Source organism: Centrocercus urophasianus, unplaced genomic scaffold (assembly GCF_019232065.1).
Source record: "Centrocercus urophasianus isolate 14NV4802_14NV808 unplaced genomic scaffold, USGS_Curo_1.0 seq_13, whole genome shotgun sequence".
NCBI classification, from domain to species: Eukaryota; Metazoa; Chordata; class Aves; order Galliformes; family Phasianidae; genus Centrocercus; species Centrocercus urophasianus.
Genome location: NW_024884475.1, coordinates 54,746,902 through 54,764,681, shown reverse-complemented (window position 1 = coordinate 54,764,681; position 17,780 = coordinate 54,746,902). Strand labels below are relative to the sequence as shown.

The following is a 17,780-nucleotide window of genomic DNA, read 5'->3' as shown; positions in this document are numbered from 1 at the left end:
CAGATCACATTTTTAGGCGCTTGAAACCTTCCTTCTCCTGGCAATGGGAACAGTAAATGAAGAAGCAAGAAAAGATGTCAGTGAAAACACTGTGGAAAGCACAGATGGCTTGGAGGGAGACACTCACGTTTGCAGGTCTGGCTCTCATCCTTGTAGTATCCTGGAGAACAGACTGTAACGCACATTTTGGTGTGGGACAGAACCAGGCTGGTGTTGCAGGAGGAGCAGGAAAGAGGACCCCTACCTCTGCAGGTTTTACATGAGGAATGACATCCTGCAGGGACAGCAAGAGCAAATGTTTCTGTTCAAGCCAAAACAGATCTTCAAGACAATTCTGAAGTATTTAGCAGCCGTACTCTCAGAGATTCAGTCCCTATCCAAGTCTAAGCTCTTACTGGTGCTCAGGTGCAGAACCACAAGCATTCTATCTTGTGAAACATGACTTAAATAGATTCAGTTAAGCCCTCTCATTTCTCTTTTTACCCATTCCTTTTTACTTCAATCTTCCCCTTAAGAAGAACTCTACAAGGCCTGGCCAAGAAGCATCTATTAGAAACCAGCAAGGATAGGGAAAACAAGTGTCAGTACCCCTTCTCATGCTACCTCTCAACTATTTTCACGTCAGACACTCCTGAGCCCAAAGTACTTTTTTTAGAATCCCCCCTGACAGAACCACTAAGTGCTTTTCGAACAGCTCTACACATCCCTGAAGATTTATAACTATCCCTTCAATAGGAATTGCACCAGCTACAATCTATTTCAAGAGCCAACACTAAAAGAGAGATAACAGTCCATTTCACAGAATCGTAGGGGTTGGAAGGGAATTCAAAAGATCACAAACTCTCTGGGCATCCTGTTCCAGTGCTCTGTCACCCTTACCATACAGAAGATCTTCCGCATGTTAATACAGAACTTCCTACTATAAAGAAAAGACTATAAGAAAATAGTCTCCTATTTTCTAAGTTGAAGAACTTATGTCTACTTGGTTGTTCACTGTACAAAAGACATTGTTGCCCCCTTCCAGCTTTCCTCCCCTTCACTTTGAGATGGGCAGAACTGCTCACAGCATGCAGCATCTATAGTCAGTAGTAGAACGAGCTCTTTTGCTTTCCATTCATAGTAGCTCCTAACAATTTATTTGATTTTGCAATATTGCTCAACACTGAGATGGCATTTGCATACATTACAAGATTAGAGTAAAGATGCCATCATTTTGCACATGAGTCTAGAACCAGTTATCTTTGCATCAATGCAACTGCCCACATCAAACTTCCACCTCTTGCTGTATTGACCAGACCCAGTTTTACATGGCCCTTCTGCTTTACAGCCAGCAAATCCACTGTCTGTCTGAAGTAACGAAGTACACTACAACCATTCTTTTTCCCTGCATTTTTTAAGAGATATTTTTATGCCACATCTCTTGTTTATCTTCCCTGTTTTCTTTATTCTCTTTCTGCTTCTTAGTTTGGCTTAGAGAGGACACAGCACAGCACAGCACAGCCTCTGCCACAGCAGAGGCCAATAGATCCTACCAATTTCTTGAAAGGGGATACAAACACACAAAATTATTATTCTATTTTATTTCTTGATACACCTTTACCTAAAGATTGATGTCATCATTACACCTATCAGGCCAAAATGATCACAAGCAAGAGCAGGCAAAGGAATCAGAGAAATGACTGCATTACATTATGATGGAGATCTTAAATGCCAGCACAAACTGTAATATAAGCTTTGACACAGTCTGAATAATGTAAAACTTCTTTTAAATGAAACCTTTATAGCAAAAGGAAGAAATATTATCCCTAGGCTTAAATTTCTAGGAAGGTAAAATATATCTCTCAGGGGTCTTTTCTATTAAATGACACTGAATATATTTCATAAGTCTCTGAGATTTCATTTGTCAAAAACCAAGTAAATAGACAGCTCCCAGTGTGCTTGAGAGTAGCTTCAAAACATTAATCACAAGAAGTCAGGCTGGATTAGAAAATGTTACTTCCAGTAAAAGGTGCAGTTTTGGCACCTACATCTTAATTCTAATGCGCAGAATTTCTGGTTTTAATTTTCTTCTCTTAAAATAAACTGCAGTACTCTTTGCTTTGTGTAGGATGCTTTAACATGTCTCCATTGGCCACATAACAAATGCAGCCTACTTAGTTCTAAGAGTTCAGGAACTGTAAAACAGCTCAGACACAGTGTGGAACAACATGAAAATTGAAGGAGATACTCAGATAAGTAAAGAAACAGAGAAACAGAAGGCTGGATAACAAAACATTTTGATGCTCCTTCCCCTGTACAGATGAAAAGCTGAATCTAACATACCAGCCCACCTGCAAAGTTAAATGGCTTTTTGCATTAGAACTTGCTAGAGACTTTTGGGCCATTACTGTAGCAAGACAAAAACTGAAAGATTATAAATGTGGAAGGGGATGATACTCCACTTTAGGTAGCAGACTTCCTGAGAAGTTCCTATGAGCAAGAGTTCTATTTTCTGAGCAGAATTTGCATGGTACTTCGTGGAACACACCCAAAAAGCATTTTCAGTGTCTGCATCCTGTAACAGTGCAGGTACTACACAAACTGGAGACCTGGTTAACAGTCGTATGGAACATCTCTGTTTGAAATTATCCCTGATTATATTTAAGTAGCTCACTTACTCACAGAATGGACCTCAGAGTAGCCATCTCTAAACAGAACATCGTGTATTGTCATTCTATTCCCTGTGCCACCGCCTTTGAGAGGTAGGATTTCCCACAGAGACAGAAAATCTGCCCCTCACCTCCTCCTCACAAATATAGCCCTACCTGCTACTCATTATAGTCCCACTAGCTCAAGACAGTGGAGCACTGTGGATTAAACAATATGTCTCAAGGATCTCTGCCATCTTGCTGCTACTTGAGGTTTCTACAGGGACTACTCACGTTTGCAGGCGCCGCTCTCTGTGTAGTATCCCACGGGACAGTCAGGAACGCAGTGATCCCCGAGGAGCAAGTGACGGGCGTTCTGGCACTTGAGACAGAGGCTGCCAGTGTCCCACAGGTTGGCCACACACTGACGGCACAAAGGATGGCAGTCTAAAGGAAGCAGGAGAGAACGGATACTGTCATCACAAGTGGACAAAACAGAGCTGCTATTGGGGAACACTGCCAAGAACTCAAGGAAGGCATTACAAAAGGAAGACAAAATTTTCAGACCCTCTTACCTCTTAACTGGTACCCAAGGGCAAGATGTTGAGCACTGCACTCCCTAATGTCCCCAATCTATTCCTCAAGCTCTCAGCAATGTGTTTCCCCAAAGCGAAAACACCGCAATGCTCAGGAAGAGCACATGATGGGGATGAGGGCAAGACGAGAGGACTGCTGCTTGAATGTGGCAATTTCTGATTGCTCTCCTTTTAAACATGCACTCCCAGATGTTTGCAAGAGAGGGGATCAGAAACTACCACATTCATCCTGTGCTCTTCCTGAGCATCATGATGTCTTCATTCCTCCTCAGCAAACATTCTTTGCATCTCTCCTGTCCTACTGAAGCACACTCCATTCTATTTGCCCTTAAGTGAGCATGAGAAAGCTGAGTACCAAAGTCAGGCCTTTGTTTCTCTCAAGCCCTTCTCTGATTTTAGGTGCTTCTACCAACTGATTCACCTTTAACAAACACCCCCTTTTGAAGAACAAAGAGCACAACCTGTACAGCTGTACAATCTTCTCCAATGGTTAGTTCATCCTGATTTTCCCACACAAATGAGACATCCATACCCTGAAGAGGCCAAAGCAGACCTCAAAGCCAACAACAGCATTTAGAGTTCACATGAGAGAGCCTCTAAACCTTTTACCTTTTCCTCTTTTTTTCCCAGCAGCACACAAACTCATGTCTCCTGACCTTTCCCTGAACCTAGGCACGTCGAAAGATTTTATAACAAACCTTTTGTATGCACAATGGGGCAGTGTAAGGCAACCTGGAGGCCAAATTAATCCTCATTATGGTAATTCAGAAAATTATAAAGGAAATGACGACTGTCTTGAAAGAAATGTAATTACGAGGCTTGATTCCAGTATCTGGCCTCTTGTCAGATTTCTACCAAAGGTTCAACTTTCTGTCTTTTGTCTGTTATGACAGCATTACTACAGATTGTCAGGCAATCTAAATTTACAAGCTGAAGACAGGTTCACATAGGAGTCTGGGGGAATTCTGCATCCATACCTGCAAGAGTATAATTGCAAATGTTGTCTAAACCCAATCTAATTTCTTCTATATGTTACATGCATGATCCTCACCAAACAGTGATGGAAAAGCACAGATGCAGCTCAGAAATCAGTACAATCCAGACTGCACACAGGATTCAAGGCTCTTAAAGCAGCTGCCTCCTTCACCTCTTGACATTACTCAGGATGTCTAATCTGCCTACTGTCTGTCCACACTCCCAACCTTTCAGATGGGAAATTAACAGCCAGACAGGAGATAAAGGTGAGCAAAATGAAAGAGTACGCTTAAGACAGTGACCCTCTGAGTTCTCAATCCATCACTGTCAGGACAGTGGTAAGAAGAACAAAGCAGTACGTGAGGACACCCTTAAACTCAGTGACAGACCCCCAAACCTGCTTAAAGGGGTTACTGTATTGCAGATTCCTAACTCTCTACAGAAAAGCTTAATACAACCAGTGCATCAGCCTAAAGAGCATTTACGCCTTTACCATCAAAGCAAGTCAAGGTCTCAAACCTGCCCTGCCATCACTAGAGAGACCTGCCATCTTATCTGCAGCCCCAATGAAGTAAGAAGGAACAGCAAACAGCTTGCCATAGAATACAGTGCCTAATATCATATCATCCACAGGTCCCTGAGTATGTGATGTGATTGTGTGTATAGAGCTGAAGGTAGGGGGAAAAGTTTTATGCACTCATATTCAATAAATTAACAAATTCAAATAGTTTCTCATGCTTCCAAGTTCAGTTTCCAAGCTCAAAATAATACCTCTCAAGTTTAATCTCTTTCTGGAACCACTCGTCTCTATCATAGAGAAAATTCTGGCAAGAGACAGTAAGTAACTGAACCTTCCAACTGTTTTTCAGTGACCCTGAACAAGGGACTCCTGTGTACAGTCAACAGGTTCCACAAGTAGAAAATAAAAATGGGACAGGGAAAAGCCAGGGTGCCCAAAGAACTACTATCTTCTATAAATAACCAGGCTCTCCCAAACTATTGCTTAAACATCTATGTATCTACGAAACCAGGTACTGCTGCACTGCTGCAGTACAGTCTCCTCTGTTTGCTCCTAATGTGTTGAAAGAGATCAGCTACTGCTTTATAAGCAATCAGCCTCATCACTCTCTTCCTTCTTTGTAAATCTGCGGATCAAAGAACTCACAATACAAAAAAAAAAAAGAAAACCTCCAGATGCTCGTGGTGAATTTGAGGGACATTGGGGCACTAGTGACAGAGTAAAGGAAGAAGTGAAGTACTTTGTTTTGGAAAAGATTATTTAAATTTTTCACAGCAGGCTCCCCCTGACATGAGGATGAAAAGAAGCAGAGTGTTTTCTTTATGCTTCTCAATAACAACTCACACTGGTATCTGTATCCTGCTTCTGCCTTCTTCCTGTCCAGACTCAATCCAGCTCAGCCAGCAGGCAAGTTACTGCTCGAGTGGTCTGGGATTCAAGAGGCTTTGATTGCAAGTCAGTGTGGTGTGACTACCCAATTCCATCAGATTTCTTTCAGAACCCAAACTGCACTCTTCAGAGCAGCACGTTACCACCTTGCTCACAGTCTAAAAAGAGTTTCCCTTTCTCATTCCCCTTCTTGTTTAATACCTTTATTGCTGACCTAGATGAGGGGATTGAGCGTACCCTCAGTAAGTTTGCAGACAACACCAAGTTGGGAGGTGGTGTCGATCTGCCTGAGGGTAGGGAGGCCCTTCAGAGGAATTTAGATAAGCTGGATCACAGGGCTGACCTGAATGGGATGAGGTTCAGCAAGGCCAAGTGCCGGGTCCTGCGAAAAACTCCAGCTCCAGCTCTTTGTAATGTATCAATGTCTCTCTAAGAGTAGGGCAATAGCTCATTAATTTTACAAGGAGCTGAGTGTATTTCTTGTTCTGTGTTCCTTCCGGAATTTTAAGAGCAAGGCAGAAAGGCTTGTTGTAGGCATCCTCCTGCATAAGCTCTTCTGGATTATTTTTGAACATTTTTCACAACTGCACACAACATAAGAAAGCAAAGGCCCAAGCAGCCGAACACAGTGACTCGGAGTTTCCTTGCAAGGAAGACTATTTTTTCTAACTACTCCCACACCAAGTCAGGAAAAGATCAGTGATGTAGCCCCAAGACAAGCAGATGACCTATCCGAAGTACAAAAGCTAATGCTGGTTTTCCTAAGCCAGACAGGAGTTTTAGCAATGGTGCTATTTTTTAAACTGATGCTCACAACAACATCCAGAAGCTAAATTGGATAAGCAGCTGAAAAAGGAAGAGAAACAAAAGAGAAAAACGAAGTATAGAGAAGACTTGAAAGTCAGCAGGGAACTGCTAAAGCCACAGATGTGTTCCTGTACATACACTTTAGAAAAGAAATGATGTTTATGAATTCGGCATTCTAAAGAAAACTGACAGAAATTCAATGTGCCCAAGTACAAGTTGGAAAGACATCGATCCATTGAAACTCATGGCCATTTCAACTTTCTTTTGCTAACATTTGAAATGCTTATTTGGTTAAACGTTATAAATAAGATTCTTTTTCTATTAACAAGGCAAACATTCCAATCCTCATTCAGGTAATATGTACAATAATGACATTAATTCACAGGCAATGACTTGAAGTGACAGTTGGTTTTTTCCACCCTATGAAATATTTTTCCTGCATGTCTCCATAAAGTATGACAGGCAGCTGCATTGCATAGCAGTGCCTGTAAGTCAGAAAACAGTTCTGCCTGGAGGGTCAGAAATTAGACACAAATGGGAAGATAATTGGAAAAATAAATAAATTAAATACTACTTTGGGAAGCAAAGGAAAAAGCTTTGTTAGATTCTGATGCATATTACATATCATTGAAGTGTCAGGGGTTTTAATGCTTGGTTTTACAGGACAGCTGCTCTTTGAACAGTAATTAATAACTTGCAAGGGCAAACTTAGTAGTTCAATCAGTGCTAAATTAAGAGAGTGAGTGAAATTGAACAAGCTGGATGTGGACTTTTGTACTCGTAGCAGAATTGGCGACACACATCCTTTTCATAATCATCAGACATAAATTTGGCACAAAAATCAACACACCTAGAACTACAGATCCAAGACCAAAGCACAATTTTATTTATTATTTATTCTGTATGGCAATAAATGACTGTCCTCCAAGGATTTTTAAGACTTCAGTTAGATAAAGAAACATCACTCCATCTACCTGCAAGATCCCATGGATGTGAAGAGTCCATATGATACAAAGACCAAGTGAGAATACATACTGCCCTCTTAAAGACAGGACAAGCACACGAGTCACAGAGTTAGAGCAAAATCAGAGCTCATAAAAGGAACAGTGTCTCCTGATGTTCCTACTGTGTTGGAGTTGCAAATCCTTTCCTGTTTTGGGGTTGTAGATCCAAACATTGACACTCAGTGATACCAGGCGCTATGAATCAAGCCTTGCAAACACATTTCTAGCTTGAGAAGACAGCTCTCCAAACAGTGAATCCCATTCAGGGTTTCATACTTGAAAGTAAACTCTGCCACTTTGTAAGGAGAGGCTGCATCACCAGAACAAAGCTTGTTAGTTTGCAAGGAACGGATGCATCATCGGATTGCAGTTCAGTTGGAGCCCAGAAAGCCAAGCAAGGTTCTCTGCAGGTGGTTCATTGCTGTCAGAGTAACGAGTCTGGAGGTCAAACCATGCCCTCCACATTGCTTGCATGACCACACGGTTTGCAATTTCTTCTCCTCATAATTGCCAGGCATTGTGGTGTTTACCTATTCACTTGGGAGCATGCTTATTGCTTCGTGGCATTTCTACAAACTTACAGGAAACAGTCACATAAAAAGAATAGTTAAAGCACATAGCACGCATCCAGCAGCAGAGAAAACATTCCTGAGATAGAATCCTGGTTTATGATAAATAGTATATACATTTTTTTTAATAAATAAAACTTACAGCTATAAGATCATGTTTCCAGCAGCCTTTTTCACAGGAAACATAATGCAAAGTAACGGGAAAAAAAGGTGGAAGATACAAAGTGCATACAGCTATGATGTTACAGGACATTAGTGAGCATCATTACAGCTCCCAAAATTTCACAGGGCAGAAATAGCTCATCACACTGAAATTAATTTCTGAATTACTTGCTGAATTACTTTCATCGTATAATTACTGGACTACATGAAACATCTTGACTCCCCACTCTCACTTTCTGTTTATCTAGGAATTTCAGGGGATATTTTCCTCTCCTCAGATATTCTGTTCTGCCTCCCTTCTTAGACTGAACAATAACTGTTGTTTACAAGGAAGGTGAAAATAAAATAATCTTCAGAGAGAAAAGGAAGCATTTCATTAAAAAAACAAAACAAAACAAAACTCAAGAACACATAGTGTAAGCAAAAATAAGTCCCTATAAAAGGGAACCATCTAGATTAAATTGAGAACGATAGCCTCTCAGTGGATACATTTACCACATTTATTGCATTTTTCCCTTTTCTTAGGATTCTGTATCTCATATGGAACTGTTCAACCTAGCATAAGACTCAAATACTGAATCTTTTATTGATAAAGAAAAAAATGGCTTGATAAAGCTCAGAAATTGCTGGAGCTCTTCCCAGGATATGTTTATATGCATCTGTGTGATGGATTAAAAGTGATTTTTCTTTTTAAACAAGTAAATGCAATCAGTGGCTTTTGATGATAGGCTTAAATGCAGGCATCAAGCACCCACAGTGTATAACCCCTGTGCATAAATCCTATTATCTCTCAAAAATGCACACAGCAATCCTAGCTGTGTCAATTTTTCTTTAGAGCCCCCAGAAATTGCTTCTCTGAATCACAAACATTTCCTTAGCTCACTTCAGTGAAGCTCTGTGCAGGACCTAAGCAGCCCTCCTTGCTCTGGGCCCATCAGGGACCTACATCCCTGAGAAGAGACCCCAGCCCTGGTAACTGCCACCTAGCATTACCAGGTGTTACAATTACCTGAGGCAGCTCCATCCCAGGCAAAGCCAGTGCCAGCCTGCTGCAGAGAGAATTCAGGGAAGGAGAAAAGCAAGCATGATGCCTTTAATAAGCACAGGGTGCTCTCACAGACTGGAAGGACAGGGGATGTAATGACAAGCCCAGTGTAAAAACCAGATTGCAACAAGATGCAGTTACATACTTGGCCTAGTAAATGCAGCTGCAGCCCATCCTACTCTTAAAAACATATTCATTAAGTTATTATTAACCATATGAATGCTCTATTGATTGCCAGGTATACCAGTCTGTACATGTGATCTCAATCTTCAAACCAGCAGCAAGGCTGGCAGAAGAACACCTGACTCCCCCTCCCTTCCACCAGCTTTACACAATTTGCAATTAATTTCATGCAGCTCACAAAAGACACGTACAGCAGGAATGGCCAGAGGCTTTGCTGTGTACTATGTACACTGGGGAGTTTCCTAATGGTATCTACGTGATATTTCACCCACAACAGGCATTTTGATTTCTTCCTGGTGTGTGCCTGAGTAGCTGGCAAATACTACAGAAAGACCATCCCTATGTATGACCCAAGGCCATCTCCTCTTACTTACCCACACAATATCCCACCAAGTTGAGATACTGCTCTTCCTTGCAGCTAGTCCTGCACCTTCCAGCAGCCAGAGTTGCGTGGGGATGGCAGGTTAAGCACTCCAAATCAGAAGGGCCATGGCATGTCTTGCATGATGGATGGCAGGCTGGGTAAACAAATCATAATTGTTGTAATGCTGTTGGTATAGTCTATCTTATATTCTTCCCTCCCCAGGAAAATAGTCTCTACAATAATCATCTACTCCTACAAAACATGGACATAAAACAACACTCAAAGCATCAGTGACTGGCGAGTCATGGTATGGAAGGCTCTTATAACCACACTTTGACTAAATGAGATGAAAACAAGGAGTTGAAAACTGAATAAAAAAAAAAACAAAACACATTTATTCTCTGTGTTAGTCAAGGTATAGAAGTACACATCATACCAATAGATCGTCCCCTTTTATTCTTCCCCCTCTAGCATACATATAAGAGAGAGTGGGACTGTACAAACATTATACTGACATGAGTTGGTATTCACAAGTAGGGAAATGAGGAAATTATTTCTGCACAAAACCTCCCAAAGTGAAACCAATAAAATGTGAACGCTGTGCCAGCTCGTTAGTTACTCTGTCTCCCAAAAGCTAAACAAAAGCATTGCAAAATAAGTGGTTAAGATTGCTCAAAAGTATTTCTTTCAGACTGTTTTTGTATCTTTCCATCTTTACTGCCAGATGCCATATTTCCATGATTTCCACACTAGATCTGAGGGAGACAGAAATACTACAGCTAATGATCTGTAAAAATATCTTAGAAGTTACTTTAGAAACTTTTCCATGAATAAAAGCAAACAACTTCAAAGTCTCCCACCTCAGGACTCCCCCAGGCTACACACAATTGCTCACTCCCCACACAGAAGATGAGCTTTTCACAGCTGCCATAGCATACAGCACCACTGTTTAAGACCTAATGCACCAAGTCCCATTGCCTTCTCAGCTTCTCAGAGATAACGCCTGTGAATTGAGCGTTTAGAAAATTAATTCTTTTTAGACAAACCTCTATTAACTGAGCTTCACTGTTCAAAAACTGCCAGAGATACAAGCTGGCAACATAAAGATATCACTTCCCTGACACTGAAGTTTTGTTTCTAAGACATTTACATAAAATGGGATCCAGACTCACATAATACAGCAGTCACCTCAGCTCTAAGGTGGCAAAGCACAGCCTCAAAATTGATGAACGTTTATAACAACAAATACATTTACAAGAAATGAATACATATACTTGTCAGACTGTTTTTCCTCGGACAAACAAATTGAATAAACACAGCCATGGACTATAGAAGCAGCTCCCTTCCCTAAACTTGAGGCCTCCAAGGGCAGAATCAAATACAACTTCAGCAAATTTATCTTACTGCCAAAACAGATGCAGGGAAGCCTTACTCAATGAATCTCTTGCAAAACAACAGACAGCTTTCAAATGACCCTGAGGAGACTAATCAGATTTCAAATGCCTGCATTTCCCCATCCACTGTACAGAAAAGCTAATAATGAATGGCGCACCCCAAAGGCCACAGTTTTCTGCAAGCAGCATAGAAGATGTAATTATTGCAGTCACTTGGAAGGTCAGAAGTCAGAGCTATCTGTTGAAATGAGATCAAACAACCTGAATGAGAAGGCCACTTGCTGACCAGCGGGCAATGCTAAGACACAAATAACACTGTACTTGCTACTGGTCAAGCACACCCATAGAGGTAATGGCTTTTCTCCCGTATTTGCAGAATTCCTTCTTTTTAAACCCTGCCTTATAACAAGCAGTGGATTAAAAATGAAGCTAAAGCTAATTCAATGTGCTTATCTAGCCAAAGAAAAGTAGACCACGTTTCAGAGCTGGCCAGTAAGACCTTTTCTACAACAGTGCTGGCTAAGAACTTCATCCAAGCCTAGTGAAAAGAAAAGCAAAATATTTTCAGGAAAGCTGTCCATGGGAGTAAAACTGATTATAATTTATGATTCAATCTGTATGCTTCCCTTCCATTTGGAAGAAATTCCATTTCCCAAAATTGGACCAATCTATTCTCCCCTGAAAATACTTGAATAGCCTCATATAAATCTGACAGCATCTCTAATTACATTCAGAAATGCATTACAGAATGTGCACACAATGAAATTCAGCAGTATAAGCTGCAGGTGCCTGCACTACGCACTTACAGGAGCAATGATCTTGCTGGCTGAACAACCCTTCTGGACACCTGGAGAGGCATCTGCCCTCGAGCAGGAGGTGTGAAGACAGACAGGCTGTACAGTCCTGGGAAGTGTTCCCTACGCAGCCTGCACAGGAGGAGTGGCACTCTGCAGGGAAGCAAAAAAACAAAAAGACAGAAGCGAAAAATCAATTTAGCTCTCTCTCTGTTGCTACTGTCCTTGAGTACAGCAAGATTGCTTTGTTCCCAAAGAGAAGAGGAAGGTGTTTCCTTCGCAGGATTCTCTGTTTTATGAAAGGTAGAAAGGGCAAGAATGCAGGAAGACTGTACAGCACTTTTCTGGAAGATAGGAGCAACCACAGATATCTGCATACTTAATTGCTTTGCACCCATGCAGTTCATCTCCAAAATGGAAAGCTCACGCACGACAACATAATATCATTCTCCTCCCTCTAAGAGCTCTGGGTCTTGCAGACTCAGAGTCCAAAATCATCTTTCGCTATCACCCTACAGTTACCCCAGGAAGGATTTTCCATCCAGCACCACTGGACAGTTATCATCAGTCATTCTGGACCAGTCAGAGTTGGGTTGGCTGCCTGACTTTACAGCTAGCAAAGTGAATGTTCATTAAAAGGATTCAGCAAGAAGGATGAGAGTGCAGTTACAATGTCAAGACTTTTCCATTTTAGCCTTTACTGGTAGTGATTCTAAAAAAAGTCAGTTTAAAGTAAACAATCTGATGAAATAAAAATGCAAACTGATTATCTAAAAAAACCTACTCATTTTAAGAGTAGTGGCTCAAGAACACAGATTCAACTATGTTAAACGTGACGGAAAACTTCCTGCCCTCTAAGGAGACAAGACAAACACAGGGTTGGAGAGAATAAAAGAAAGTAAATGATTTATGTAAGTACTGTTAGCTGCCTGTCAGAGTTATCACAAATGCTGTGTCTTTAGGACTATCTCTGTCTCAACGGACTCGAACCAAATCAGAGAGAAATTTTTTAGTTTCAGCAGGGAAACCTGCTGGACAGGTGGACAGAAATATTTCTGTAGATTGGTTAGAAATTCACAAGTACAGAGGTAAAAAGTGCAAAACCAACATTATAATCTACATATGAATGCACTTCTTTTTTTCCAGCATAGACAGTGTAGGCATGTAATGTCTGCTGTGGGTTTGCATTTTCAAAAGGATAGATCTGTAAAATTTGTATGAGAATTTAGATGGGTAGCTCTAAGTCTGAAATGGTGAATATTCACATCCTTCTGCAATAAATCAAATTACCACTCTAATCCCTTTACTAATACAGAAGAGCTAATAAAGTGAGGTTGTGCTGACATTCTTGCTCAGTGACATAATTCAGTGCTGTCACCGAACTCTGCTCAGTCCTGTCTGTGCAGGTCTGTTCACCCACTTGAGGCAACGGTATATGGATTTATTTATTTAGTTTCTATACCATAACCTAGATTCAGACAAAAAAGCCCATTCCCTGCCAAGAGACAGCCACTGCATGAATTGGGAGGTTCTGCATTAATGCCTTCAGGAGCCAGTCCAAAGTACTGAAACTTTAGTAGCTTGTGTAGGTCACTGATAAAAGACAGAACCATTCCATACAGAAATTACATTTCTTCCTTTTGAAAGAGCTACTAAGGCAAAAAAAAAGAAAAAACAAAAAACAAAAAAACCAAAACCAACCACAACAAAAAAACCACCTCTCTCCCCCCCCCAAAAAAACCCACAAACTCCTGTCAATTTGATAAAACACAATTTAAAAAGAATTTATGTTGGATCCACTTCCACTTCCAAAAAATATTGACCAGGAAGAAAAAGCCGTCAGTTGTGCTATTGCTGATGTTGTTATTGCTATTCCATCATTCAAATGCTGTAGATTCACTGTCTCCTTGATGGCTCTCTTCACATACGGAAATCATTTCCTCCCATTAACTTCTTTCTCCTTTGCCTTCTGGTGGTCTGTGTTACTGTGAGAGATTCTGTCTCATTCAGAATCATCCTGAATCCATGTGCACTATTGTCAAGATACGGCAATGAGTTTGTTGTACTGACGTTCCATATGGCTGCCACAGTTGGACTATACAGAGCCTGAATGACTAGCTGATACACTCAGACAATATTCTGCAGTGGAATCTCACAACAGTGGGAAGGCATGCATATACCCTAGTGAACACATCTTAGCCTCTCTTCTAAACTGCAGCCTTCATGGAAATGCTTCCTACTTGGCATTTCGGGAGCAGTGCTAGGACACTAGCTAGGACACTGATGCTGCGGGGCATGCATCAGAAGAGCTTTCACAAAAGAAAAGACTGCTGAGGGATTTTTTGACCAGCTACAGGGCTAAAAGTGGACAAAAGCTCAGTCTTTTCTGAACAAGGCTTAACGACTGATCCTGCTTTACAATAATCAATGGTAAAAATCTTACACTCAAATTGAAAGAAAAGAAAGCTACGCTAAGGTGACCAGACCAGAATCAAATCATTAACAAAAAAAAAACACCCAGCAACAACCAAATCCTTTACATGCAAATTACATGCAGAGTGTATTTTCCTCCAAAAGTGTTACAGAGGAACTCAAAGCATACTAGAAGTAAACATAGTACGAAGTGACCAGAAACATAAAATTCAGCATAGTGCTTAAAGCCTCAAAGAACAGTTTCTATCCTCAACTCACGTCTGCAGACTCCTGTGACATCCAGGTAGAAGTGAGCCTGGCAGTGTGAGAGGCAAAAGCCATGCACAGCTCCTTCCACAGGTTGATGGGGCTGCAGCACATCCTCTGGTGCCCAGCACTGCAGGCAATGAGAGGCCTCTGGGCCAACGCAGGTACGGCAGGATGGGTGGCAACCTGTGCATGTGTAAAGAGAGCAGTCAGAGACACAGCTCTGAGGAGAGATGTCTCACAGAGATGGACAAGGCCCAATACCCATGCAAAGTCATGCATCTTGTAAACAAAAACTGAGAAAAAAACTGGTTCAAGCCCTGTGGCCCTCTTTCCAGTCTTGCACTGCGGTGAATAGTCTGACAATCAAAGAGCTAAACAAGCAGCCATGTCTTACAGCAACTCACATGCTAAGGAATTTCTTCCATAAACAGACGGAGTGCCGTATCATCTGTGATTAAACAGGGAAATACTTTGCTGTCATACTTCTAAAAGAACAGCTCTTCCCTTCATTAAAGTTGACAAACAGTTGGAAGAAAAAAAAAAACAACCAAAAACCTTGATTGCTAGTGGCAAAGTATTACAATGTTCCTTTAATTTCTGGAGCTGGAAACATGAACATAATCTCACCATTAAGACAGCTAGAAATAACAGTATGATGGGCTTAAAGGAAGCAGAAATACATCTCCTGAATTTTCAGGTTTTCCACTGTTGCAAAATATATTATGTGTATTTTATTCACCTCTTCAATTGTCTCAAGAAAATCTTGGAATTGATAGCAATGTGTGCTTATTTCAAGAGCATGGAGAAAAGAAACATCCCCAAGATCACTGAATCTTGAAGGTGTAAAACTACAATGTATTCGGGAACATTTGATTTTTCTCAAAATGGAGAACAATCAGTAAGCAAACATGGAAATGACTCATTTCTTGACCAGCAGTAAGAATCAGTGTCACAGTTGAATGCTCTGAGCACAGCCAACAAAAGCCAATACAAATACATCAACTCTCAGCAGGTGAGGAATTCACTCAAATTACAGAGCTTACCCCTGCAAATGTTGTGATCCTGATAAAAGCCCACTCCACAGCTCTGCTGGCACTGGCCCTGGTGCAAAGCCAGAGGAAGGGAACAGGAGGTACAGTGAGTGGCCAGAGGTCCCTCACACGTGGAGCACAAATCATGACAAGCTGATAAAAGAAACAAGCACAGGGAACTGAAATATTCTGTTTTCCCTCCTTGCAAATTGTGTTGCTGACTACAGCATCCTCCAGCCAACTGTGAAAACTGCCAGCTGGGAGGATATTCAGCTGTGTGAACTAATGAGAGCAGAAGAGCACTACTAATAACCAGTAACACAGTAATAACTCCTACTCATACTGCACTGCAAACATTTATCTCAGTTTGTCTTAATATGTTTCACAAGGCAGAGGTTATTTAAAACAATCCATCATAAGAAAACCCCCAAAGAAAATAATAAACAACGTTCCCCATGCTCAATTCTGTGATCTTGAAATTTCCTCCCCAAAGACAAACATTTGAGGAACAGAAGACATGTGAAGAGTTCCTTGAGAGTCTTAAGAAAGCTCATGTAAATATGCCTCTTACCCCTGCATTTTCCATTGCTGCCTGGGAAATATCCACCTGGGCACTCAGAAATGCACTTCCCGTTGTGTAACACTTTATCTGAAGCACAGGTTAAACAACTGGGCTGGGCTGCACTGCACGTTTCACAGGACCGGTCACAAACTACAAAAGAGGGGAGCTCATTAATGAAACACACTCAATAAGCTCATAACAGAAACATCAAACCAACCAGATAAATAAAGTAAAGTAAACCACCCCGTCTTTTAAACGGCACCTTTTAAATGATCCTCACCAGCACCAGCAACCTCTCAGGCTATCCTGGAATAAGTAGTGACATTCACAGAGGGAGACGTGCATGTACAGACATGTATACAGACTACGTAGTGCCTAGGACTCCTAAGTACAAATACCAGCAATAGCTCCATAGCCATGCTCCCTCCAGCTTTTGCTGCCCACGCAGAGGAATGTTTGGATGGATTACGGAAAGGAAAACTTACAAATCCCATCAGGCTTCTGTTCTCTACAAGCAGGTATTTGGAGTGAAAGGTCTGCATTTTCGTGCCTAGATCCAACTGCTACCGCTGCAGGTTATTTCTGGTGTTACACCCAGCAATGGGAAGGGGGGGGGAGGATCTCATCGCTGCCTTACAACATCCATCACCCTGCTTGCACCAGACTTACCTTCTATTTGGTCAGCACACTCTCCAGATCCAAAAGAGTCTTCATCTCAACAGCAACGTTATCAGCTAGGTTGCTGAGGCACAATTATATTAATGCTCTGACAATCATTGTAAATGACTCTGCCTCCCTGTAACTTCTGTATGTGCAACGCTTTAAGCTGAAAATGGACAACAACTCTACATAATTGCATACAGATCAGACACTAAAATCTCTTATTTTCCTCTTTCTTAATAAAAAACTCAAACTACTTAGTGAATCAAGAGGTTTACATGTCCTGGGACATACAGAAAAAGACTCTTCAGATAGCGTTGCATTTTTCTTTCCTGTTCACCAGTGGTCCTACAAATAACCACCTCACAAATGTACATAACTGTACAACAAACATACTTCTCAGACTGTTCAGGAAGTAAAAGATGGAAGAAAAGTTGAGCAAAAATTTACCAGTTTCCCCCCTCTTCCTCTTTGCTACAAATCAAAACTGCAAGCACGAAATTGCATCTAAAATCAAGCAGGATAATGTTCCTAATCAATTTCTGTGGTCAGTATTTTCCCAGGCAGTCAGTTCTGAAGTTAACTGACTTGTTGTTCAAGAGAAACAGTATGAAACTCTGGCTTCCTTAAGTCAGCAGCACTATTGCTGCTGTGTATTCAGCATGGCCAAGAATTGTACGTGTCTAATTTTTGTTTATTTTCACCAGTAAGACAGCTTCACTTTAAAACAGCTTACAGATCTCCAGCTGGGTATCAAAATCAGTGCTTTTGGAAGATGATAAAAAACCTGAGTTCTGGTGGGTGTGAGGAACAGCTGTGCAGTTTTGAGGGATTTTTTTATTGCACTGGCAAAAAGTAACAAAAATGGTTAAGCTGCACCTGGATAAAATTTCACTTTTAGCTTACATAATTTTTAG

The 17,780-nt window shown here is 41.1% G+C and overlaps 1 protein-coding gene across 1 annotated transcript in view; it reads right to left on the bottom strand.

The window, feature by feature from the left end:
* The window catches only part of FRAS1 (Fraser extracellular matrix complex subunit 1), a 163,294-nt gene that overhangs the window by 63,602 nt on the left and 81,912 nt on the right, over positions 1 to 17,780 (bottom strand). Inside the window, exons 11-17 of the mRNA XM_042812477.1 lie at positions 16,213 to 16,353; positions 15,654 to 15,794; positions 14,620 to 14,793; positions 11,941 to 12,081; positions 9,751 to 9,894; positions 2,922 to 3,074; positions 128 to 274 (exon numbers count right to left, since the gene is read on the bottom strand). Coding sequence (XP_042668411.1) covers positions 128 to 274; positions 2,922 to 3,074; positions 9,751 to 9,894; positions 11,941 to 12,081; positions 14,620 to 14,793; positions 15,654 to 15,794; positions 16,213 to 16,353 — 1,041 coding nt within the window. The remainder of the gene's footprint in view (positions 1 to 127; positions 275 to 2,921; positions 3,075 to 9,750; positions 9,895 to 11,940; positions 12,082 to 14,619; positions 14,794 to 15,653; positions 15,795 to 16,212; positions 16,354 to 17,780) is intronic.